Source organism: Hippoglossus hippoglossus, chromosome 17 (genome assembly GCF_009819705.1).
Source record: "Hippoglossus hippoglossus isolate fHipHip1 chromosome 17, fHipHip1.pri, whole genome shotgun sequence".
Classification (NCBI taxonomy): domain Eukaryota; kingdom Metazoa; phylum Chordata; class Actinopteri; order Pleuronectiformes; family Pleuronectidae; genus Hippoglossus; species Hippoglossus hippoglossus.
In genome coordinates this window covers 1,791,008-1,815,630 of record NC_047167.1, presented here as the reverse complement: position 1 = coordinate 1,815,630, position 24,623 = coordinate 1,791,008, and the positions used below count along the sequence as shown (strand labels likewise).

At 41.9% G+C, this 24,623-nt stretch overlaps 1 protein-coding gene across 5 annotated transcripts; it reads left to right on the top strand.

Annotated features, from left to right (window-relative positions):
• Positions 1 to 2,081: 2,081 nt before the first annotated feature.
• Positions 2,082 to 23,429, top strand: si:ch211-267e7.3 (ADAMTS-like protein 2). 5 transcript variants are annotated; one of them, XM_034613420.1, is made up of 21 exons: positions 2,082 to 2,216; positions 6,438 to 6,527; positions 6,860 to 6,963; positions 12,829 to 12,901; positions 13,013 to 13,115; positions 13,481 to 13,626; positions 13,827 to 13,950; positions 14,710 to 14,790; positions 15,128 to 15,303; positions 15,401 to 15,535; positions 15,623 to 15,818; positions 16,367 to 16,435; positions 17,060 to 17,375; positions 18,249 to 18,349; positions 18,568 to 18,694; positions 19,557 to 19,770; positions 20,768 to 20,923; positions 21,109 to 21,279; positions 21,422 to 21,598; positions 21,810 to 21,963; positions 22,154 to 23,429. In XM_034613420.1, exons 1-21 carry the CDS (start codon positions 2,124 to 2,126, stop codon positions 22,300 to 22,302), a joined length of 2,955 nt encoding a protein of 984 aa, XP_034469311.1. In that variant the 5' UTR covers positions 2,082 to 2,123; the 3' UTR covers positions 22,303 to 23,429. The 5 variants fall into 5 exon arrangements, 4 of the variants coding, with proteins under 4 accessions (XP_034469311.1, XP_034469310.1, XP_034469309.1 ...); XM_034613419.1 differs by having other exon boundaries at positions 15,401 to 15,818; positions 22,157 to 23,429; XM_034613418.1 differs by having other exon boundaries at positions 15,401 to 15,818.
• Positions 23,430 to 24,623: the final 1,194 nt, after the last annotated feature.

The following is a 24,623-nucleotide window of genomic DNA, read 5'->3' as shown; positions in this document are numbered from 1 at the left end:
TCACAGAACAGTCTTCCGTGCGAAAAGGACCCGTAAGGAACATACACGTTGACCCACTGGTGCATCACTTCCTCACAGCGGGCCAGGAGCACTGTGGAAACACATGGACGTGTTGTCTGGCTTCAGCAGGGGAAGAGAACTGGAAAACAACTGAGGTTCAAATGTAAAAGGCTACAAGGGCAACAGAGGACGTTGTTGTTGAAATGAAATGAATCGAAAACAAGGGGTGAGAGAAGAGGGAAACACATTGGTTCTTTTTATCATGCTTGCAGTCTTTTCCCTCTCATTGTACATCTGTTTAATACCCCCCCCCCCCCCTCAAAACATCCATCCATCCACCTAACCATACATCCATCCATCCATCCATCCATCCACCTAACCATACATCCATGCATCCATCATCCATCCATCCAACCAACCATCCATCCATCCATCCATCCATCCATCCATCCATCCATCCAATCAATCATCCATCCATCCATCCACCCATTCATCCATCCATCCATCTAATCAATCAATCAATCATCCATCCATCCTTCCACCCATTCATCCATCCATCCATCTAATCAATCAATCATCCATCCATCCATCCACCCATTCATCCATCCATCCATCTAATCAATCAATCAATCATCCATCCATCCTTCCACCCATTCACCCATGCATCCATCCATCCATCCATCCATCCATCCAACCAACCACCTATTAATTTTGTCAACCTCTACTGAGATGTAGTTGAACACCGACACCACTAGAAGACATCCGAGCTCAGTGTTGCCTGTCAGACATTGGTTGTATAGGTCCCCCAGTATTCATTGATTTGGTGATTTACAGATCCTCACATGTCTCCCATTGGCTGTGTGAAAGCATCTGGACCTCTAAACTAATAAAACTGTTTTTCTCAAACCAATTTAATGGTTCCTCAGAGGGAAGCAGGTCGTCTGATTGTACACATTGTGCACTCAACATGTTGACAGGATGGAATGGTTCTCTCACAGTGAAAGTGATTGCCCAAATGCCAGATGGAGAAATTGGAGGCATTAGCAGATAAAGGATCAAATGTTTGGATTAAATGCATCTTGGCCGACCAGGAACACACAGTGAAAACATGAGAAGAAGCTGATGACAGCTAATACATTTGGACTTTTGTTATTATTTATAAATTATAATTGAGAGAAAACGTTGACTTTTAAAAGGATACGCGGTATAATTAATGGATGTATGGGTGGATGGACAAAACAGGGAGTTAAAAAAAACAGAGTTCGATGCTGTGGGGAACTCATTTGTAGCCATCTCATTCATTTTATTCAAGATCAGTCTTCAGTTGGTCCAAGAGGGTTCCTCTTCTCTATCAACAATCAGTAATCATCAGTCAGTCGACATTAGTGATAGTTTAGATGATAGTCTTAGGTAATGAGGGTCTGTTGAATTGAGATCCATTGGGATTCATCTATCTACGAACTCCTTAAATGTCTGTCTGTCTCTATAACGCATGGCTCACAAACTGTTCAGCTTATCGTCTTCACACTTGGCTCGTGTGTAAGTAAAGAGCCAGGGGAGTGCAGTGTTAAACCAGGTAGGATTTGAACGTGAATGTGATATGTTAGATATTAAAACAATCTGAATAAACAGACAGCCAGCGCTCCGTGGCAGTGGGGGGAGGCAGAGTCCCCTTCAGTCTGTTGTTTATCTGAGGATGTCGAAGATAAACAACAGCAGCTATCAGCAGCTGGGTGTGCACGGGTCAAATCCACTGATCACTTGGATTATTTGATCCTTGTAGTTCACCATATTGGACTGACACAGACATTCACTGGAGCCCTAGGTGCGGATCTTTGTCACCAACATTCATAGAATCACTGGATTCGAATACACAACACAAGAGAAATCCAACACTGATTGGACAAGCGGGCAAGAAGTGAAAAACCCCCAGGGAGGAGCACCCGGCAAATCCAAAGTGGGGGTGTTTTGCGCGCGTGCGTGTGCGCGCGAGCGACGGCAGAAGAAGGCGTGGCTACACCAGAAGGGGGTCGGAGTGGGAGGGGCGAAGCGGGCAGAGGGGAGCGGAGGGGATCGGGGCCGAGGGGAGGGGGAGAGCGGTCGGTCCATGACATGAATGAACCATGTTCGGTAACGGAGGGTTAGCTCTCCCGGTCTGCTCCTTTCTGCTGCTGCAGCTCCCGCTTCTCCCGCTGGCGAACAACTGGCCCGTTAAGGTAAATAGCTCGCGGAGATGATCCGTTTGCACAACGCGTTGAAGGCATGGGGGGACTCGGTAGTTTGCTCCAATGGAGAACACTAACTTCTCAAGTCTGTCACTCGGATGCTGCCTTGCTTGTCGTACAAGACACTGTCTGGTTTGACCTCTAAGAGCCATTTTATTCCAATTCGGCAAAGAGAGAATGAACTCAGCAACCATGCTGTGTGACTTAAACTTAGAGCCTAGAAGAGTTCGTGCTTCGAAACCAAACATTAAACCAAAGAGTAAGTGTGTGTGTGTGAAGGTTGACTGACTGTTAGCAAATGCAGGAATATCACTGTTGTCTTCAGCAAACCTCTCTCTCTCTCTCTCTCTCTCTCTCTCTCTCTCTCTCTCTCTCTCTCTGCGTGTGTGTGTGTGTGTGTCTTCAATGAAAAACCATTCAGTTAATTTCTACAGCTGGTGATAAAAGTCCAAAAAGTTGTATTTACTATAAAAGTAATTTGGGGCTGTGTGTGTGTGTGTGTGTGTGTGTGTGTGTGTGTGTGTGTGTGTGTGTGTGTGTGTGTGTGTGTGTGTGTGTGTGTGTGTAGGAGGGATGAACTGTAATGACCGGTGGAAGGGGCTGTCTAACATGTGTTTACATCAGACGATAAACAAGGCAGCAGTGAAATGACATAAGTGATGGAAGCTGTAAATGGAGTTTGTTGTACCCTCCTCTCCAAACCAGTTATAACAGAGGAGTGAGGTCTCCCCTCTCGGAGTGAGTCAATCGAATCAAACCACATCAAGTGAACGTGACCTGCTGTGTGTGGTTTATCTTAAGCATTAAAATACTTTCAGAGTGGGGTAAGATGTTTGGACTGTCATACTAACCCCCCACCCCCCCACCCCATTCAACTAAAGCTTAGTAACAGCTGCTTTGTTGAACTTGGACCATTGTCTGCATTGGATGTAAAGAAGCAGTGGTTGCAACTGTAAATCATGTGAATAATATGCTAATTTGAGACCATTAAGTTCTCATAGTTCGTTCGGCTCCGTGTTTTTGTCTCGACCATATGCCTCCTTTTCAAGCTATTTTTCTAACGTATGAGGAATAATTGCTTTAGTCCACAGTGCTAAGTCTTAACTTTACTTGCGAGGTTCTCTCTTAAACTGGACATTCAGCCAATACGGTAATTTAATTACATCCGAGAGTAATAACAGCAACTTATAGAGATACTTGCAGAGTAATAACACTCTGGGAGTTTATTTTTCATTGATGGTTTTGGTCCACATACTTGATGTTATCCTTGCTTATCCCTGAAGGCAGTTATTAAAACTACACAGCTTTCTGTTGTATGGAATGTAAAATAGTCATTCTTTATTTGACCAAGTAATGTGCTTAGTTAGTTAGTCTGTCAAAGAGACAACAATGGTTCAAAGTGTTGACCATGCCTTACCATTGGAAAGTCACATCATTTCTGTTGGGCTACTCTGTCCATTGTGGGCATGATGAAGAGTTAGCTGAGTGACAAACAGAACGAGCGGCGGCCTGCCTGACCAGAGGGCTGAAACTCTGACTGTTAGACTGTGTAAAGGAGACAGCATGGTGAGAGCCAGCAGCCAACCCATCAGGGTGACTTGGGCTTTCAGGGTTGAAACTCTAAACAGATGCATTGCCAAAGACTGTACAAACAATTGTTTGCAGACACCAGTTCTCACAGTTCTTCGTTTTAAATGATAAAAAATGGCCCCGTTTCTTTGCTCATGACTGATCTGAACAGTCTTGCAGCAGAGATGGTTGATAAAATGCCCCATATTTGTCTGATTAGCATAGATTTTTTAATTGAGTCCATTCATTCTTGCCAACGAAACAGAAAAAAAAGGTTAACAGCATAGTGAGCTGAAAAGAGGCCTGGGTTTTTGATTGTGAAGCGGACCTTTTTTGGAGGAAGTTGACAACACATAAAAGTATTGCCAGCAGTAAAATAGGGAAAAGTTGTGTAGTGCACACAGCAACTGGCATGACATCTAATATACTTTTTTGGCAAGACATCATCTTCCAACAATGCTACAGCAGTCTTTGCTCATTATAACACACACACACACATAATGTACCATAGCGATAGTGAAGTAATGCTTCTATTAAGGGATTGCATTCATTGTGGTAATGTCACTTTGTTTTAACTAGCAGTCATTATTTTCCCTTACAAGATGTGGAGAGACAAATGGCTTAATTCAACAGGAATTCTTTTTTTTTTACTTAAACTTGCCACATAAATATTTTGATGAGACCCCTTAAAAGGTCTTTTGTTTATCCACCAATTTATTAGAAATGGTACAAGTTTAGTTATTTACTCACCCAGATCTGTCGTTAGTGGTGGAACACCAGTTTTCACTTTTGTTTTGTTTTTCTTAACGTTCGCATGCTAACCACCTCGTCCAGTCTTCTCACTTTTCGACTGATCTGTACTCCACACAACCCGTTCATAAACTTTCTGCTGGACTGAAACTGACATTTTGTGTTTGAACTTTGCAACAGTGGTACTAGTTGATCCATAGACAATGTTATAAATGGTCATTTTTACTTAGATTTCAGGATCAGCTGCTCAGCACTATACATTTCTATCACTAATGTATGTTTCTATAATATGAAAAGACCATAGTGGACTGTGGACAAATACTAACTCTAACCCTACAAACCCCAACCCAACCCTTATACAATATGAAGTGTGTACCAACGTTTTACTCATCCTATACCTAATACCCCATTAACTCCTGACATGAAATAGATCAGATTGTAAACCACCTGCAAGCACAGATGTAAATGCATCCAGGACCCATTGAGGACGGATTGTAATCAGAGCGGTCACCTCTGGTGGTGGTCAGGGAAGCAATATGACCACAGTGTAATTACAAATGCATTGTCAAGCCTTATACAGCATGTAGGTGGAAACATGTAATGCTGTTCCAAACCAGCCAGCAACCATTAGCCAGTTAATAATGCAGGAAGCAGCCCTCTCTTCAGTCCTTAGGTTGTTCAAGACACCTGAGGATGGAGGCAAGATGAGACCAATCAAAAAGCAAGAAATCCCAATAACACATGATGGGCTTCCACCTTCTAGTCTTCTTCTTTTATCTTCTTTGGTTTTTGTAGTTTTAGTACAAAGACAAGGAGAGGATGTGATGTGAGACGGACAGAGCAATCAGTTTTTAATTTGAGACACTGGAGACACATTAATACTATGGCGTAAATGTAACCAGGTTAAAATTGTATCTCGATAGAATCTTGATTTTTTTTTTGTGTCTCCTCGTGCTAATTTGACCTTAAACCTCAATCCTCTAGAATGAGTGTAAGAAGGTGTCCACAGTATTCTATCTATTCTTGAATGAATAATGGGACATCCGACCCATGTGTCATCCTTGGAAAAACCTTTTAGCTTTGATCGTAAGGAACTATTTGTGTGTTTCTGTGCTGAATTAGCCAGAGGGTGATCTGACAGAGTAAAGAGCATGTGTAGGCTTGTTTAGGACGCTGTTGGGACAACACAGTAGTTGCATTTTGAGTCTTGATGTGTATATGTGTTTGTCAGTTGTGGAATTGAAAAAACACCGAACTGACATTGAAGTTGAAGACAATTATATCTGTGTGACACATGATAAATCAAATCTCCACTTCCAGCACAGCAGAGGGCTTTGCTATGTCCATTTCAAATTGGATTTCATTTCATTTGCACTAATTCCATGTACAAATGGTGTTGAAACACTACAGTCACTTGCTTGTAATTTACCTCTGGGTGTACAAATATTTTTCAATGACCCTCCCTTAGTATTCTTACCTAGAACATTATTGCTGATTTGCAGTTTCAGTAATGTTTCCCGTGATGATGTTGTAGCAATCCCAAAAAAGAGAAATGAAGAATTCTTAATGAATAATGAGCACCCAAAACTCAAACTTCACTTTAAACTGTGAGACAAAAACAGTTCTAGTATGCAGGTTTAGGAGAACTTGTAATCACCGAGATCACATCACTGAGATCACAGTGATTAGCCAATCACAACTCAAGGTTATTGCAGAGACATTCCAGTGTAGTGGTGGGCAGTTAGAACTTGTAGATTTTCAAGAGAGGTTACTTTCACCTGTGAATTCAACAATTTAATTGAGATTCAATACACTCCAATACTCCTATACACTGGTGCACATGTTCCAAGTTCATGTATATGTGTGTGTGTGTATGTGGTGTGTGTCTGCCAGGACAGAAGTGAAGGGAGGGTGGAGCAGCATCACATCCATCTACAATCACACAGCCATGGAGCTTTGAACAGCAAACAGTCAAGCAACAAGGTACTGTTACAGTTACTACACACACACCCCGTCTCATCTGTTTCATCATCTCACATCTAGGATGTAAATGTTATTTGTGTCTCACTGTAAATGTATTTATGACTCCGGTATGTAGGGCCATTGTAACTGAGACCAACAGCTTCATACGCTGTTTGCTCCTATTGTTTTCAGTAAGCCCACACACCATCAGCACAGGTTTTTATCAGTGCTCTCTTGTCTCAGTGATGAAGGCTGGTTAATATTTTGAATCACACCTCTCCCTACTTGAAATCACTTTATTGCTCAGGTTGTTGTTTTTTTATGACTTCGTTCTGTGTATTTTCTTCTCCTAGGAGGAGGTGTTTCAATGGTGGGGGGAGTGGTCCAGTTGGTCTTCTTGTTCCAGGAGCTGTGGAGGAGGAGTGAGGAGTCAGGAGAGACACTGTCTCATACAGAGGTAGCGTTTATATATCCGCACACATTAGTAATTTGTGCAACTGCTGGGTTTGCACGGGCAGGAAAATAAGGCTTTAGAGTCTTTAGAAGGAAAGAAAGATATAACTAGTTTGAATATTTGATAAGACATAAGGACATATATATATGGGTACAATGTACACTACACACTGTGGAAGAGTGAGCAGAGACATGGCCATATACAGAGGGAAGATAGGTAGAGTGTTGACAGAATGTGTGTGTTTGTAGCCATCTCGTGACCTTTGACCTTCCCCTGTCAGACTTGCGGAAGTTTCTGTCAACCAAGATTAACACCACTCTGCCCTCACTGTTGGCCCTCAGTCTCCCCCTTCTTCCCCTTTCTTTCCCCTGGCTTTGTTCCTTTCCTTCGCATACTCTCCTCTCACGTCAGCCCCTTTTACACCTCTTTCTGTTTATTGTTGCCCTTTTTTTGCCTTTTTTCCCAATTTTTGCACACACTCTTCCCTTCATTTTCATTCCTTCTCAGTTAATTCACCTCCTCCACGTTTCTCCTCTCTTTCTGCTTTTCTTCTCGACCCTCTTCCTCTCCTGTCCTCCCCTCATCACCCTCTACCAATTAGATGTGACACTTTCACATAGTGACCTCCCGCTCACCTCGTCCTGCTGTCTCTCCCACTTTACCTTCTAAACAGTGTAGGAGGATGGGCTGAAGAAAGATGCAGCAGCAGATACAGAGGAGGTGTGTGTGTGTTGGGGTGGGGGGTTAACACGGTAATGAAAGACAGATGCATTTACTCCATGTTGGAGTTCTTTAGGTCCACAACACACTCATACAGAATTAAAATCATATTGAACATAAACTACAGCACTCTTCTTGGTACAACTGGTGCAGACACATGTTACTTGTTGCGAAATTTTGTAAACTTCTGAAGTACTGAGACCCTTGAGATGCATTTCCAACAGCTGGTTTCAAGCCAATAAAGAGATCTCTACTCCTTTACTGTTTAAAAAATCCAAGTTGTTCCCGTTCCTCAGAATCAGCTCATGTTGATAACATTTCAGGTTCCCTCTTAAGACATAAATGTATGGACCTGTAAGTATAAGATCATTTTAGACATGTCCTGCGGAAAACCTGAAAGAATTGGGTCCAGACTTTCTCCACAGTCTGCCTTTCACACATGCACCGCGCAGCAGGGGGTGCTCTGCTCAGACGCGTTCACAACAGCAACAAATTCTCCGCAGGACTCAGACGAGGGGTGGAGCAGCAGAGGCAGGATGTTACGTATTCATTTCGCTGTGGCCCTTATCACCACAGACTCTTGACATCTTCATCAGTTTCTTCTATGTTTATTGCACTGCTTTTTTTCTTTTTTTGCATCTGTCGCTTGTTAGAAGTGTCATTGACCCCCCCCCCCCCCACTCCCTTGTGGTAAATCGAGCAGGGATCCCCTGCTGTGTTCTCACATCGGATTCTGTGGACTTTCTGCAGACTTTATACTAGGAGGCCAGCCTGAGAAACTGCGGAGGCTCCCACTCTGACATTTGTGTTCACACATACACCTTCTCTGGAGAAAATGCGGATGATCCCCGGTGTTCAGTTTATGTCTGAAAGCAGCTTTAGTCACACATTCACAGAGAAAATTAAACCCAGACGCAATAGTAGACATTAACTACTATGGCACAATGTTTTTGTGTGAGTGAACTGGAGCATATGGTGCATGTCAGTGGTTTTTGAATAAAGGCAAGATGATGAAAAAATGATCTTGTAATAAAAAAGGGAAGTTCATGGGATTCTAGCTTGGGCCATAAAATCAAAAACAAAGTTCCAAAAGAGGCAGCTTTATAGCTGCCTAAAATAAAGGTTGAAATAAGAATATTAATGAATGCATTTTTGAATCCATGTATTTGTTAAACTCTTTATAGATGAGCAGTTGACTATAGGTGGGTAAAGTTAAATCGTTGAAGGAAATACGAAAAACTTATCTGCCATCAATATTTACAGGTTTTTAGGTTTTAACTGTAATAATGATGATGAAATTGTGCAATAATTTATTTAGGTCACCTCAGCAGTGTACCATAACAGCTGCCTTTATGATAAGTGGAAGTAGAATTCCTTCCTTCACTGGGGAAAAATTGCTGCTCATTGAAGTTGTAAATGTTTACCACAATAAAAAATAAGTTGTGTAGGACTGGAACAACTGATGGTGATTAATCTGGTAGTTGGTGCGTATATGATGGAGGATTGTAATGGAGATAATTTCACCATGGGACAGTAAGCATTTTAAATGTGCTGTGTAAATTTGTGCCCAGTGTCTGAGCAGTGTTCTAAGTATAAGTAATGTTTTCTTACAGTGGCAGCTGCTCCAGCTACTCATTACAGAAACCAGCTAACTTTTCATTATGAGCACTAGTGAATCACTGTTTATTCTACAGGGACCTATTTTTTGTTATAGTAGGCGAGTTGTCACATAAGCTGTGTGTGGCCACAATAGACTTTAAACTACATGAAAGGTTTCAGGAAAATATGGTTGAGCTTTCTGTGCTTTTCTTCTTTCTGTTTTCATACATTTTCATTTTCAAACTCCCACTAAGCCACGGCAATTTAGCCCAGAGGCTCAGCCCTCAGGTTTGTGATTTACAGCCACTTTGATTCCTTCCAGTCACGAACAAATCCGTCATTCATATATCCAGTCCATAGAGATAGACAGGCTATGCAGGAAAACCCAACAGAGTTGTTTTTAGTTTAGTTCCTTGACAAAGATTGACAGAGAGGGACGAGAGAGAATGTTCGGGAAACTGTTTAGAATATTCAGTTATTGCTCACATTTCTAAATAATAAAGACAAAGAGGCTGAATGAATCCGGACTTCATCTCAAATTGTATCCATTGCAAACTTTTCTAATCTCCTCCAATGTGCTATCTGAATGATTACTGCCACGTAACACTCACACCTATCATCATAAAGTGCTGCTAGAGGCTGTTCCTGCAGTCCAGTCTTTCCGTCACACTTGATCCTTCCAGTTTGCTCCAACCGCTCCACTGCAAATGCTGGAACATCTGTCCTCCAATGTCCCGACTGGAAAAAAATAACCCTTATGTCTGACAATGAAGCTGAGACAGCCAAGCCCAAACACCTTCCCCTGCAAGTGGGTGTTAGACTTTATTAGGTGCAGTCAGTCCAGATCAGCAGGTTCAGCTCCATCAGGACCACAGTGAGTACTGGCACTGCCCAGGACTGTGTAGTGAGACCACATCGACAACAAAAGCTTAAGGAAGTGGACCTGCTCGCAGAGTGGCTTAGCAACATTTTCCTAAACAAAGACTGAGATCATCCAGACCATCTGATTCACTGTGTAGTCTGGATACTACAAAGTCTGTGATCATAAACCTTACAGTAAAGAGTTAATACATCAGAAAAGTTCCTCAGTGCTGCTCTTGCCCCCAAAAACAAATCCATTAGGCACCCACTAGAACTTCAGCAGTTAGAACACGCCACCCACTAGACCTTCAGCAGTTAGAACACGCCACCCACTAGACCTTCAGCAGTTAGAACACGCCACCCACTAGACCTTCAGCAGTTAGAACACGCCACCCACTAGACCTTCAGCAGTTAGAACACGCCACCCACTAGACCTTCAGCAGTTAGAACACGCCACCCACTAGACCTTCAGCAGTTAGAACACGCCACCCACTAGACCTTCAGCAGTTAGAACACGCCACCCACTAGACCTTCAGCAGTTAGAACACGCCACCCACTAGACCTTCAGCAGTTAGAACACGCCACCCACTAGACCTTCAGCAGTTAGAACACGCCACCCACTAGACCTTCAGCAGTTAGAACACGCCACCCACTAGACCTTCAGCAGTTAGAACACGCCACCCACTAGACCTTCAGCAGTTAGAACACGCCACCCACTAGACCTTCAGCAGTTAGAACACGCCACCCACTAGACCTTCAGCAGTTAGAACACACCACCCACTAGACCTTCAGCAGTTAGAACATGCCACCCACTAGACCTTCAGCAGTTAGAACACGCCACCCACTAGACCTTCAGCAGTTAGAACACACCACCCACTAGAACTTCAGCAGTTAGAACACGCCACCCACTAGACCTTCAGCAGTTAGAACACGCCACCCACTAGACCTTCAGCAGTTAGAACACGCCACCCACTAGAACTTCAGCAGTTAGAACACGCCACCCACTAGACCTTCAGCAGTTAGAACACACCACCCACTAGAACTTCAGCAGTTAGAACACGCCACCCACTAGACCTTCAGCAGTTAGAACACGCCACCCACTAGACCTTCAGCAGTTAGGACACGCCACCCACTAGACCTTCAGCAGTTAGAACACGCCACCCACTAGACCTTCAGCAGTTAGAACACGCCACCCACCCCAGCCATCGGCCTCTTATCCCCTTACCATCCAGGCAACGGTGCCAGAGTATCAAGCCTTCCTCTGCCTGGATAAACTAAAGCTTTTTACCTCAAGCTGTGAGGACACTCAACAGCTTGAGGGCCAACTAGTCCGTGAGACACGATATTTTGTTTATACAAATGACAACAATAAAAGCTGGAACTTTAACGTTGTGTTGCTGTCGGACACTCTCCAAATTCTCCTATAGGTTTTCAATTAGTTTGAGGTCTTGTGACTTTGAAGGCCAAAGCATATGATTCTCATTATTTTCACACTCATGGAACCGATCAGTGAGCCTTCATCTCACATATTGAAGTGTGTGGTTTTTGCTTTGCAACTTGTCCATTCTGTCACTGCTGTGTCCATTAGCTTGCTGCCCTGCTGTTAGATATGTCAGTGAAACCATCAACGAACTCAGACCAACAGTGACCTGACGTGGTACAAAAACAGTTGTCATGGCGTCTTCATTTCCAGCTGGATAAAGCTTTGCATGGACCTCACTTTGCTTGAATTACTTGTTGACAAACACACAAGTAAAGGAGCTCTTTTTCAAAGTGCTTCAGGTTTTAAGCAGAGAGGAGGGATAAAACAATAACTGTCTGCTCCTGCTATACGTGAACAACTTTAAGGCCAACAGGCTTGTGTCAAATAAAAAATATATATATATATTACCCCAAACCCCAAAATATTCCTTCCTATTCCACTCACTTATCGTTCATTTCAGAAACTCTATTCAAATGAAAAACTTTGAACCTCAATTGGAAAAATGTCAGGTATTCATGTTCTCACTGACAATGTGTCATAATTTCCAAAATATATATGTCAGTTGTTCTGAGAATGTTTTACCCATCCTCCCTGCCAAAAACGAAACTCCTAACATGTGTAGGTGATATGAGTTAAAATCTTAAAGTCTGAGTACAAGAGCAGTCTCTCATTTGAATTTCAATAGAAACTAAGCTCTTGTAATCACAATGGCAACCTCACACATGATCTCCAAGAAACATAGCAGTGTGTATATATATATATAAATATATATATATATATATACACTATATAAACAGATTGCTATGTTACTTGGAGATCATTTCAGTAGATTTTCCCAATTTGGCCCGGTTTTTATGATAGTGATTTTGGGTAAATGTAATATGTCAGTAAAATGCTTCCAAGCAGCCAGCAGCACAGTTTCTGCTTTTCCAGATCCCATCTATCCCATAACAACTTCTTCAGAAATAGCTTATTCAAGTTAAACATAAAACATCTAGTACTTAAAAGTGCCTTTGATTACCAGAGATTTAGGTTGGTATGTATTGTTGGCATGTTGTAACTGGTTGCCAGATTATGTACTTCATGGGTTTTGTGCTGTAAATATTCTATATTTATATTTTATTTACTGCTTAAATTGAATGCATTTCGTCTATTGTCCATTTAATACAGGTGAGTAATAATATTGTATCTCGTCTCTACCTCAGGCTGTCAACCACACAGAACAACAGCTCATACTGTGTTGGCTCTCCTAAACAGTACCAGCTCTGTCCAAACCAGGTAGGATGCAACATTCATATTTATTCAAAGGTTAACTCAAAGAAATTGAATTTTCCTGTAAAATGTGTGTGTGTGTGTGTGTGTGCGTGTGCGTGTGTGTTGTGCTTTCAGCCCTGTCCCAGCCCCAGTGTTAGCTTCAAACAGCACCAGTGTTCCCAATTTAACTCCAAAGCCTTTGGAAGAAGATACTACCACTGGGTACCTCTTTACCCAGGTATAGTGTCTTCCTTTACTCTGTCTGTCTGTACTCACTGGCCTTGGTATGGCCACTCTTCATACTTATCTACCTCACTATACTTAAAATAAACATTAAAATGTGCATGAATGCTTGTGCTTCATTAATGAAAGTAAATTATTGCAAAATGTTTGGTTGTGAACGTAATTGCTTTCACTTTAGCAGTTGTGAGTTTTCAGTCTGCTCTCTTTAATCATAGGGTCACCAGGCAACTTTGCACTTGGGTGATCCCAAATGATAACCACATGTAACTTACTGAATGTTATAGATTTTGTTACTCAGTAATTGTATATTGTAACAGCAATAAAGTAAATATATTTTACAATATGTAATTTCCTGTGTAGCTGATTACATCAGCATCTCCAATAAGCCATGTGACCTGCAGTGTACAACCATCAGTGGTGAGCGACAGCTCCTAGTTCCTGCCCACGATGGTACATTCTGCCGGGATACTAAATACCATGGCGTCTGTATAGAGGGAATATGTCAGGTAATCCAACCAAGGAAAAGTTTTTTCATTTTTTTAACCCTAACCCCACTGTATTAAGTGTATTCAATAACATGCAAAATATAGTAAGTTTATACTCTCATTTAAAGCAAATGTTTCTTGTATTAGATTGAATTTCTCAACCAGTGAAGCCTCTAAATAACCTAACTCTCTTGCATGTTTTAACTTGTCTTCTCCTGCAGCCTGTAGGATGTGATGGGGCGCTGTACAGCAGTAAGGCAGTGGATAGATGTGGAGTGTGTGGAGGCAACGGGGCGTCATGCCAGCGCATCTCTGGATCATACAGGACGGCACTCACACAGTTAGGTAACACACACACACAAACACACATGCAGACAGATGTAGCCACAAGTATAAGATATACTCCATTTTCATTATAGTCAATTGATGAAAGAGAGAAATTGGTTAAACTGGTTACATTCATAATTATTCACAGTTTTCCACTTGATTTCCTGTCTTGAGGTATCTATCCATGTTTATTTTTTAATTGATTCATTGGATAAAATATATTTAAATTTCCTTGATAGATTTTGAAAAAAATGGACAGACATTCATCTAGCACCATCATCAGGTGAACACTGGTTTATAACCAGATACCTCCAAAACTACTGGCATTCCCCTCTGCCTTGTTAGCTTGTTAGCATGCTAAACTTAGATGGTAAACATGGTAATCCTGCAAGGTAGGCATTTTAGCATGCTGACATTAGCAATTTAGCTCAGTACGGCCTCTCAGCCACGAGCAGGTCTGCAGACTCTGAAGTCTTGTTAATGCTCGGACCATCTAAAAACCCAACATTACATTTTACATCACAGTACTGGGCCCCAAAATAAGTCTCAAAACTCAGCACACAGTATTACAATCTTATGGCTACATTTAATTAAATCTAAGTTGTAAAGTATGTGTTTTTATGTTTTTAGTGAGGTAAGATCTTTGAAAAGCTTCGGAAGATGCTGGAGAAGCTGATATACGATTTATTTTTACACACTTTGGTATCACTGTTTACTGATCACAGTTAACATCAGACAGTATTTCCTGTGGTTTAAAGTAGGCATCTCTTCCATCAGGCTATGTGTTCATCACCAACATCCCCGCTGGAGCCACTGACATTCAGATCATAGAGAGACACAAGACTGAGAACATCCTGGGTGAGAACCTACAACTTCTTTAAGGTCAATATACTGAGTATGAAATCACCAGATTTAGATCATTTCAAACTGTGGCCGTGGTTTTTCTTTAATCATGAAAATCTATGTATTTTATATAATCGGGTGAATCTAGTCTGGAGCTATATTTTAGCACACTAAACAGTGATAATTATGTTTATCACGTCTAACTCTGGATCATTACAAATCAAGAACCCGTAGCTCTATTGTAGGTACCACCATCTTGAAAATTACTTATCTCTATTTTATATGAGGAAAAAATATACAAATAAAATGTGATTGAATTTGATTGATTGATTATGTTTCCCGTCATATCCAGCCCTGTCGGACGAAGACGGACATTTCTTCTTCAATGGAAACACAGTGTTTGACAACCCACAAAACTTCCGTGTGGCAGGAACCGTGTTCAAATACAGACGTCCAAGCAATGTGTTCTCTGATGGGCTGGAGTACATCATTGCACAGGGACCAACACTGCAGGGCCTCAATGTTATGGTATTGCATGCACACACACACACACACACGCACACATTTTGCAGTGAATGTGTCACATTTGTGCTTATAAAACAAGATTGAATTCTTGTGTGTGCAGTACTACAATTTGAATGGGAAGCTCCCCCACATCACCTACGAGTACACCATCCCCCTCGAGTCTTATGACATCACTGCTGCAGAGGGCGTCACTACAAGCCCTGGCCACTCCCACCTTAACTTCACCTATAATGAGGTAAGTGAGGATGTAGGTGGGCATCATATTAAGTTGACGAACCACAGCAGGGCGTTTGTGACATCTCGCCATCCCTACGACGCCCAGCTGGGAGCTGATGACCAATCAGATATCCAGCTGTCGGAAGAAGAAGAGGAGGAGGAGGAAGTCGTGTGGGAAATCAGGACGCCCAGCCCTCCACCGCCAGCGGCCATGTTGGTCTACAGACCAGCCGATGTCACCAGTCATGTGTTCAGCCACAATGATGTGGAAGAGCAGGGCCCTCCTGCGCCATCGGGTTACCGTGAGTCAGACACTAATCCGGCCTATCATAAATAATACGCTTTTTACATTTAAATTAATGACACATGTTTGCATAGAAGCTGCCCTTAGACAGGGCTTCAGACGACATTAATCAGTTTTCATAATGAAATAAATGTTTTTCAATGAAGTATAAAAAAACCTTTTTTTGCGGCCCAGTGTTAGGTTTCTCTAATTTCACACCCATGCACTCTGTCTCTATCCTCTATCCATCTTCTCTGTCCATTTAACAGATTTGGACAGTTAGAAATTGCCCTAACCCTTCTCAAAGGTTTTAAGACTCTAATTAATTTGTGGACAATCAAAACACTTCATTTTATATATATATATATATATATATATATATATATATATATATATATATATATATATATATATAACCTATAGAGTCCTTCAATTTAGTAAAATGATCGGTCATTCCTTCTGTTCATTCTCTTAGTGTTGCAGGCTTACCTGTCAATCTATCTGTCATTAATAAACTGTATCGATCTATTTGACTCGTTGTCTGTCTTTATCTTTCTGCTCATTTAGGGAGTTCCTCCAATTCAATTGATGAGCCGTCCACTGTGGAGGAAAACACACTGGTGCTCTCTTTTCCAGGTAAGAAACTGTTTTTTCTACACTACAGATTTTCTATCTATAGCATTCGTCTATTACTATATTACATTAGTACGATATGTACTCTGAGGTGATTTCAAAGCCCTGGACAATATTTGCAAAACCAGCCGTGCAGTGGTGCCTGGAGAAGCAGGTCGACTCTTAATTTATACTATAGATTTTATTTGAAGTGGCCCATCCGGCAAAGAATAAATGTTGTGTTATAAACCCCAAAATAGACCAATAGTATCTGCACACTGTCACTTCATTTCTAATGCAGATGCAGATTTTGCATCAATACAAGACAACTGCATGATTATACATTTTGTGTCAACTAATACTTTTTCCTTCCACACATGAAAATTGTTCTCTCATCTTTCCAGTAAACTGTCACTTGGAACAGCTAATGGAGGCTAGTGTGCCACTATTATAAGTTAACATTGTTTGTTAAAGGGCGGTTTACGTATAATATTGGATAAATATTACAGTTTGTGAATATTACTTTATAAATACTACACTTTACAAATATCACAAATATTACAATAGTAATAGAATAGTCTCAATTTCCGAATAATCTGTCACTGGTATTATTTAATTAAGAAAATCTGTTTTTCTGTTCATCCACAGGTAGTGTTCATTCAGCAGCTCTGCCTGAAGAAGCCCCGTATCTGCTGCTGGAGGAGCTACAACACAACCAGACCCACTCAAACACACACACCCTCACACAGTCAAACACATACTCTGTCACACACACTCTCCCTGAGCCTCATTCACCAGCAGAAACACAAGCGGATACATTGTCTCCCACAGACCCAGAAACACACACAGACACACAGCTGGAAATACACTCAGAAACAGAACTCGTCCCACACTCGGACACACACACTGCCATCTTGGTGCAGCTGCAGCAGGTGTCTGCAGTCCAGGCAGCCAACACAGAGAGGTATGAGGGAACAGCTGTTCACGTCTCATTAATGCCACATAATGTTCAGCAGCTTGAATCTTTAGTGCTTATTGTATTTCACACTCACTATTCGATCACCATTCATTTCCTCTGTGCTTATTATTTGTAAGCTGATTAAACATGCACTCAAGGGACCAGGTTACAGTGGTTTTTTTTCCAGTAAGCTGAATACTTCAGTGTCATAGACCTGCTTTGTGTAACCACAGATTTCTCTGCCATGTAAACAATTAGTGAGGATTCTAATCTACATTAAGAAGTGCACGTGTACTTGTCAAAACACTGCGGACAAGTAGAGTACCAGTGAAGTGGCTAAATAATGCTCAACGTGTCCTTGCTTAAAAAACCTCCATCATAAGTCTAACTGCAACGGAAACTAACTCACTGAGCCTCTCGAAGTCTTTATGATGCTGAACGTTTGACCGTGTTGGATTCAGACCCATTAGTGCTGTGAGGCTGTGCTCCATCTACCTGGGCTCTCACTGCACTGTCAGGCTGCTCGGACACTCAGAGCAAAGACAAAGTCAGAACTGAGACAGCAGCTTCTATTATTACTACAGGTAAAATAAGTTATAGGACAGTGGAGAAACCTGATTACTGACCTGCTGCAAGAACACACAGATTCACGGTAATCTGGTTGTTTGCTGTGCATGTAAACACAATCTCCAACTACCCATATCTGACCTCTGTTCAGAAATGAGGGACGTTATAAATGAATGACTTATTTAACATACTTTCCTTTTTCCTCTGTAAGCACAACAGCTGTTAGATGAGTGTTTTTTTTATTACAAAAATAATGAAATGGTAAAAACCAGGTTTCAACCTGTACCTGTGTGTCTCTATCTTTCTCTCTAGCAATGACTTTGATGTGGGTCTAGAACCAGATATTAGTCTGGCAGACATGTATCGCTGGAAGGTTTCTGCTTATGCTCCGTGCAGCTCAACCTGTACAACAGGTAAACTCCAATTTACAAAATGCCACATGACAATACGCACATTTATCAAATGAGTAACCATAGTGACGATTTTAATGCAGCATGTCTCTTTATTCTTTGATTACTATTAGCATTGTGATAATGGACTGGTGTTCTGCATTATACTGCACAGTATGTTGTTGATCTCTATCTGCACAATGTTTACACTGTTAATACTGTGCTTCTGTGTGTATTACCAGGTATCACCACTAGTTATGCCCTGTGTGTCCGTTATGATGGAACTGAAGTGGACGACAGTTACTGTGACTCTCTGACGAGGCCAGAGCCCACCCATGAGTTCTGCACCGGGAAGGAATGTCCTCCAAGGTGCTGCCTTTACTGCTTTAACTCTGATAACTGACACAAACTGCACAGCATGAGGTCTGCTTAAGTCTTCATAGTTTAGCAACGCTTCATTTACAAATGCTAAATAAGTGTTGACTGACTCGTCAAAAGAAAAGCAAATACATTTCAGACAGTCTGAATACAGTCACAAATGCATGATGTAGGCTAGGGCTATGATGATATAGAATTTTCAGCAAATGAAAAAAATGTAATGAATAATTTTCATAATGATAATGTTATTTGTCAACTTAGTCAAATTTTTTGCAAAATGTATTATGCTTGAATTAATTAAAAAAAATTGTTGATATCAGGATATCCTGACAGCCCTAAATTAGGCATGTTTGAATGAAACATAACACTGATGTGCCCAACTCAAGAGAGTATTAAGAGAAAAACTAATAAAACCAATCAAATACAAATCAATGATTAGGGCTGAGATTTGTATCCTCTCCATTTGTTTATATTTTAAAAGGATCAATAGCCGGCAAGTGAGTTGATTAAGATGATGTATTTCAGATCGATTTTGATTTTGTCTCCTTTATTTGTACACTCTATTGGTAAGTCATGCAGCCCTATAGTATGAAGTATTTTCAGTAAAAAGTAGGAGTAAAAAAGGAATACTCGACAGTTCTCACCATACAGCCACGGAAGTAACACAAAGATGAGTGGGCTGAACCTTCTGAAGACATAGTTTCACTGGCGTTGTCTCGTTTTTCTTAAAACAAGAACCTATGCCATAACAAAAAATAAGAAGGAGAAACATCCCATAATGTGACTATGATTTAATATCACTAAAACTTTATGAGACCTTTAAAACAACACCTTCTCACCTCTTTCTCCTCAGGTGGGAGACCAGTGGTTGGAGCGAGTGCTCTCGAACCTGTGGCGAGGGAGTTCAGTACCGCACTGTGCGCTGCTGGAAGATGCTGTCGCCAGGTCTTGACTCCTCCGTCTATGATTCACTGTGTCTGGCACATGACCTGCACAAACCTGCTAACAGAAAGGTCTGCCTCGGCCAGAGCTGTGGGCCGCAGTGGGAGGTGTCTGAGTGGTCACAGGTAATACAGAAAGCAAGAGCAATTATCCCGCTGTTGTGACATCATTGATGTGGCTGCTATTTGTTGCCAATATTCTGTTTTGGATACATCTTTACAGTTCAATTCTTAGAAATTGGTGTGGTCAAAGATGCAAAGACAGAAACACTGTCCAAGAACTGCCTGCATGCATTCTGTCATTGCTGAGCTGGAGTCTCGACCTCGGGTCCAAGTCTGAGTTCTCAAAGAAGAAACTAAGTCAAGTCAGAGTCCAGACAGTGCATGTTTCTGGACGTCTTCTCAAGCATCTTAGCACTGACAGTTTGCCTGTGAATCTGCACTTAAATAATGTTACAGTATTCATATAATATCCCAAATCCCTAATTATACTGGCATGTTACATAAAAACAACGTAAAATGTTTGAGTCCTCGTCCCTAACTAGGTCTAAATAGTCTAAATGCTTGAGTGCTCAAGTATAAGCTGAGTCACATCATAATTAAATCCTTATTAATAATAATTGATAACCCTGCAGAACTGAAGAGAAAAGCAGAACTGCCCTAATGTCTTTGGAGACTTTCCTGTTCCTGCATCACAACAGGGAGGTAAAATCCCTCAACATATGCTGTGTGTCAGAAAGCAGATTTGTCAGATACATCTCCTGAGACAAAATTAGTCGATCCTCCCTAGAGCCTAGTTTCTTTACAGCACTGCCTCCTGTGCCACTGAGAAAAACAAACCCCTCCTCCATGTCACCAATATATGAAAAATAAAAATGTGTCCCCCAAAGATTTGCAGTTTCCAGTCATGATATAGGTCAAAAAGCTAAAATAAACCAAACCTTTCTCCCTCAATTTTCAGTGGGTGAAACCGACTCCAAAACACACTGAATGTTCATTTTGATGCTACGAGCGGCTCAATAAATGCGTAGTTATATATCAAGAAAAGAACCATAAAAAAGGATATCGAACTATTTGAAGTTTAATACTTGTATGTGCTTGTGTTTGTCCCTGTGCGCGTTAGTGCTCGGCACGTTGTGGCTCGCGTGGTGTTCGGACCCGGGAGGTTCGATGCTCCATGGAGATGAGACTATGTAACAAGTCCTCTCAGCCAATAGAAAGTCAGGAGTGTGAGGGCCCGCCCTGTGACAGAAGATGGACAGTTTCCGACTGGGGACCTGTGAGTTTAACGACATACACACACAAACACGTGGTCACATGCACACGCACACAGCATCAGCATAGTGTACATACACAATGAACACACACCAGACCAGGCAATAACACTTCTCATTTCATATTTACTAGATGAAAATGATAACATCAGTTTTACATTTGCATTAAATGTGTGTGTGTATGTGTCAGTGCTCAGGTGTGTGTGGAGAGGGAAGGATGGTGCGTGCCGTGACGTGTCGTTCGTCAGGTGGGGTAGTGATGTCAGAGGAGCAGTGTGACCAATCACTACGTCCACTGGCCATCTATCCCTGTGGGGACAGAAACTGCGCCCCACACTGGGTGGAACAAGAATGGCAGCAGGTAAACATCGAGGTGTCCTTCACCTTTGAGAGATCTTTGACCGGGCATGTTTTGTGTGTCTGTTTAAGATCAGTGAAAATCAGAGTCAGTCCTAACTGATATGTTTATATGTGTGTTTGTTTCATGTTCATGGCTGTGTCAGTGTAACGCCACCTGTGGCCGGGGTGTGCGGCAGCGTCAGGTGGTGTGTGCTGGGCTGGAAGGTGGTGTGTTCAAAGAGTTTCCGGACAGTAGCTGTGACCAAAATCACAAACCAGATACCAGCTCCTCCTGCTTCCAGAGACCCTGCTCCAAATGGTTCACCACATCCTGGTCCCAGGTAACTCCCAGTCTGACTTTATGCAAACCTACTGATCCAGTACACTACCACAGTGATGTAAAACCAGGGCTGCTAGGTTGTAAATAATGACTGTACCTCCATAAATCACAGCCTGTCTCATTTGATATGTCATGCTGTATAAGAACTGTGTCTGTAGGTCATTAGGTCATATTATCATTAACAAAAGTCCTGCTCCCTCACGGCCCCTCAGTGCAGTAAGACCTGTGGGAGTGGTGTCCAGGTTCGAGAAGTCAAGTGTTACCAGGGGGAGGAGCTGGTAACCAGGGGCCACAGCTGCGACTCAGCCCTCAAGCCAGAAGCCAGACAGAGCTGTGAGATCCAGAGCTGTCCGACAGACGCACCAGGTACAAAAACAAACACAGTGTGTGCTTTCACTGGAGCTGATGCAACATGTCAGCACACATTCAGCTCGCACATAAATTAACTCCCAGATGCGTCACTGTGACTGTTTTTCTGCAGTGTCCTAACGAATTAAGTGGAACATTTAGTCTCTGTCATGCCTTCATTTTGTATGTCTTTCATGTTTTCGTCCAGCAGCGGCTCCAGTAGCATCAGTAGCGGTAGACGACTCCTGCCAAGATAAGCCAACAGCCAACTGTGCCCTCGTCCTCAAAGTGAAACTGTGCTCCCATTGGTACTACAGAAAGGCCTGCTGCCAGTCCTGTAAGGCACCGAGACCCTGAGGTGTCAACTGTAACCTCCCTCCTTGACCCCTCAACACCAACCACTGGTCACACCACATCCTTTTTGGTGCTACACAAAAGCCTGCTGCTAGCAATGTACGGCCTTAGGACATCAACATTTACCATATTAATGTTAGCCTACCACTGATGTCAAAGGTCAATCTGTGGTCACTGCCTTTTACTTGTCAATGTTATTCCTTTACTCTTCTTCCCTCAGTCTCCTAGAAGTGAATCCTTTGTTTCAGGAAGCATCATCACTACTAAGCATAATGCAATCATAAGGACTCGTAGTGCAAACACTACTACAGTAAAGTAGTTTTGAAGACAGAGCACGTGTCCTGCTCTGTAGCAACATTTTACAACTGGAAATTTGCAGACAACAGACAAGCTCCTCAGACAGAGGCCCTGACCACCTCCTACCCAGACAATGTGAAGATAGACTAGCTTTAGACACACTGGGATGTCTGTTCATCTGTTTACTCAACTCCACAACAGCACATGCAAATCAGTCTTTTAAAAATAACCTTCCTCCAGTGTTTCCAGTACTTTATTCTGTATCTCACTATTTTAAGGGATAAAACCCCTTACGAACTCTTGTCCTGTCCGTCACTCCAAGTATGTCCCCTCAAGTTCTGTTTAGTAAATGTCTATAATCTATCATTACCTCACTCCTTTCTTTAAGGTGCTATGTTCCATGAAGAAATAGTGGATCCAAAGTTCATGAAAGACCTAATGCAGCTTTGTTGTTAGTGTGGCAACCGGCCAGGACAGACAAGACCAGGGAAACATTGTGACTGGGGGTTCTCAGCGTTTAGTCCTGTCCTGCTTTACATACACAGCCTCAGACAGACTGTTTGGTTTGGCTGTACTGCTGGTGCATTGGTGATTTGTAAATATGCTCTTTTTCTGCCACTGTCCATTTTGACTACAAAACAACAAGCTGGAGCTTTGTCCTGCATCCAGCAGGCGCTCAAAACGAACTGTGAGACAACTGCAACATGAAGACAGCCATCAGTAATTCAACTCACTGCAACATTAGAAATCACATTCATTCATTCAATGCATACAAAAATCGACTATAAACACACTCCTATAGATGCTGACACTACACTACATCAACAAAACTCACTGACAGCAAAGAAAAAAAGCTTCTCTGAGCTTCACGTGGTGGAACAAGTCTGGTGTCATTCAGAGACAATCATGAGGATGTGTCCTTTATACCAGCAAGCACCAGTCTAGCTTTAGTCTAAACCAACCACTTAGTGTTTTACGTAAAAAGTTGGACTTTTGGGGCAGTTTTTTAGAAATTGTTTATGGTCCAATCCAGACTGCGATGGGAATCATCATCAGTTTCATCCCTGTCTGTCTTCAGTTGATATATGTTCAGTATGTTTTGAGCCTTGCTTAGCACAAAGCCTGGGGGCAGTTAGAAACTACTGGCATACTGTATATAACATACCTATCTGTCGGGAATGAAACAAATCCTCAAACAACTCTTAAGCTGTTATTTAAGCATTTTTTCAAAACCTTTGTAGTGTGTCATTCTAAAGGAGCCTTCTTTGGAGAGTTAGAAACAGTATAACTATCCAAACCTGGAAACAATTGAGTCAATGAAAGTGCTGTGAAAAGTAGCATCTGCAGGTACATGAATTCTTAAGAACCTGGGTGCTTTCATGTCAACGTTTCGCATGTGACGGCTCAAGTAGAAACTAAATGGAACTGCATCACTGTTGAGTTACTGTACAAACAGAGCAGAAACAGCTGAGGAACAGGAATGTGGCGCTGCAGACTGCTGGGGCCAAACTCATCTATCCAAAACACTGTGTAAACATGGCTGTCAGTGTCGCTCAGTCCCAGCGTGTTGTTTACCTGTTGTTACACTGCCCACAGAGCTGCTGTTGTTTTTGTTTACTGTATTACACATAAAGAATAAAAGAGCAGCTGTTTTTGGACAAGCATCTGTGTCTGGCCTGTGACTGCTGCTCCTCCTGGTGGACTAACACTGGACTGAACACAGACTTTGGCCACTCGCCCATTTCTGTGATTCCCACTTCTCTTAGATGTGATTATATCCTCACCATCGGGGATTCTGAGTAACTGGAGACAGTATTTTTGTTTTACTTCACGTAGATCGTAAAGCCTCCAATTGATTCAAATGTAAACGTTATATAGAGCTTTTCATAATTTACACCGCTCACTGTTTACTGGTATTTGTTTACAGGCCAGTCTTGCCCGGTCTAATATAGTGACGACTAAGACCTACTATCCAACTGCTAATGCGGCGTCTACATATACATGTTTATGTGCATGCATAGAACCCA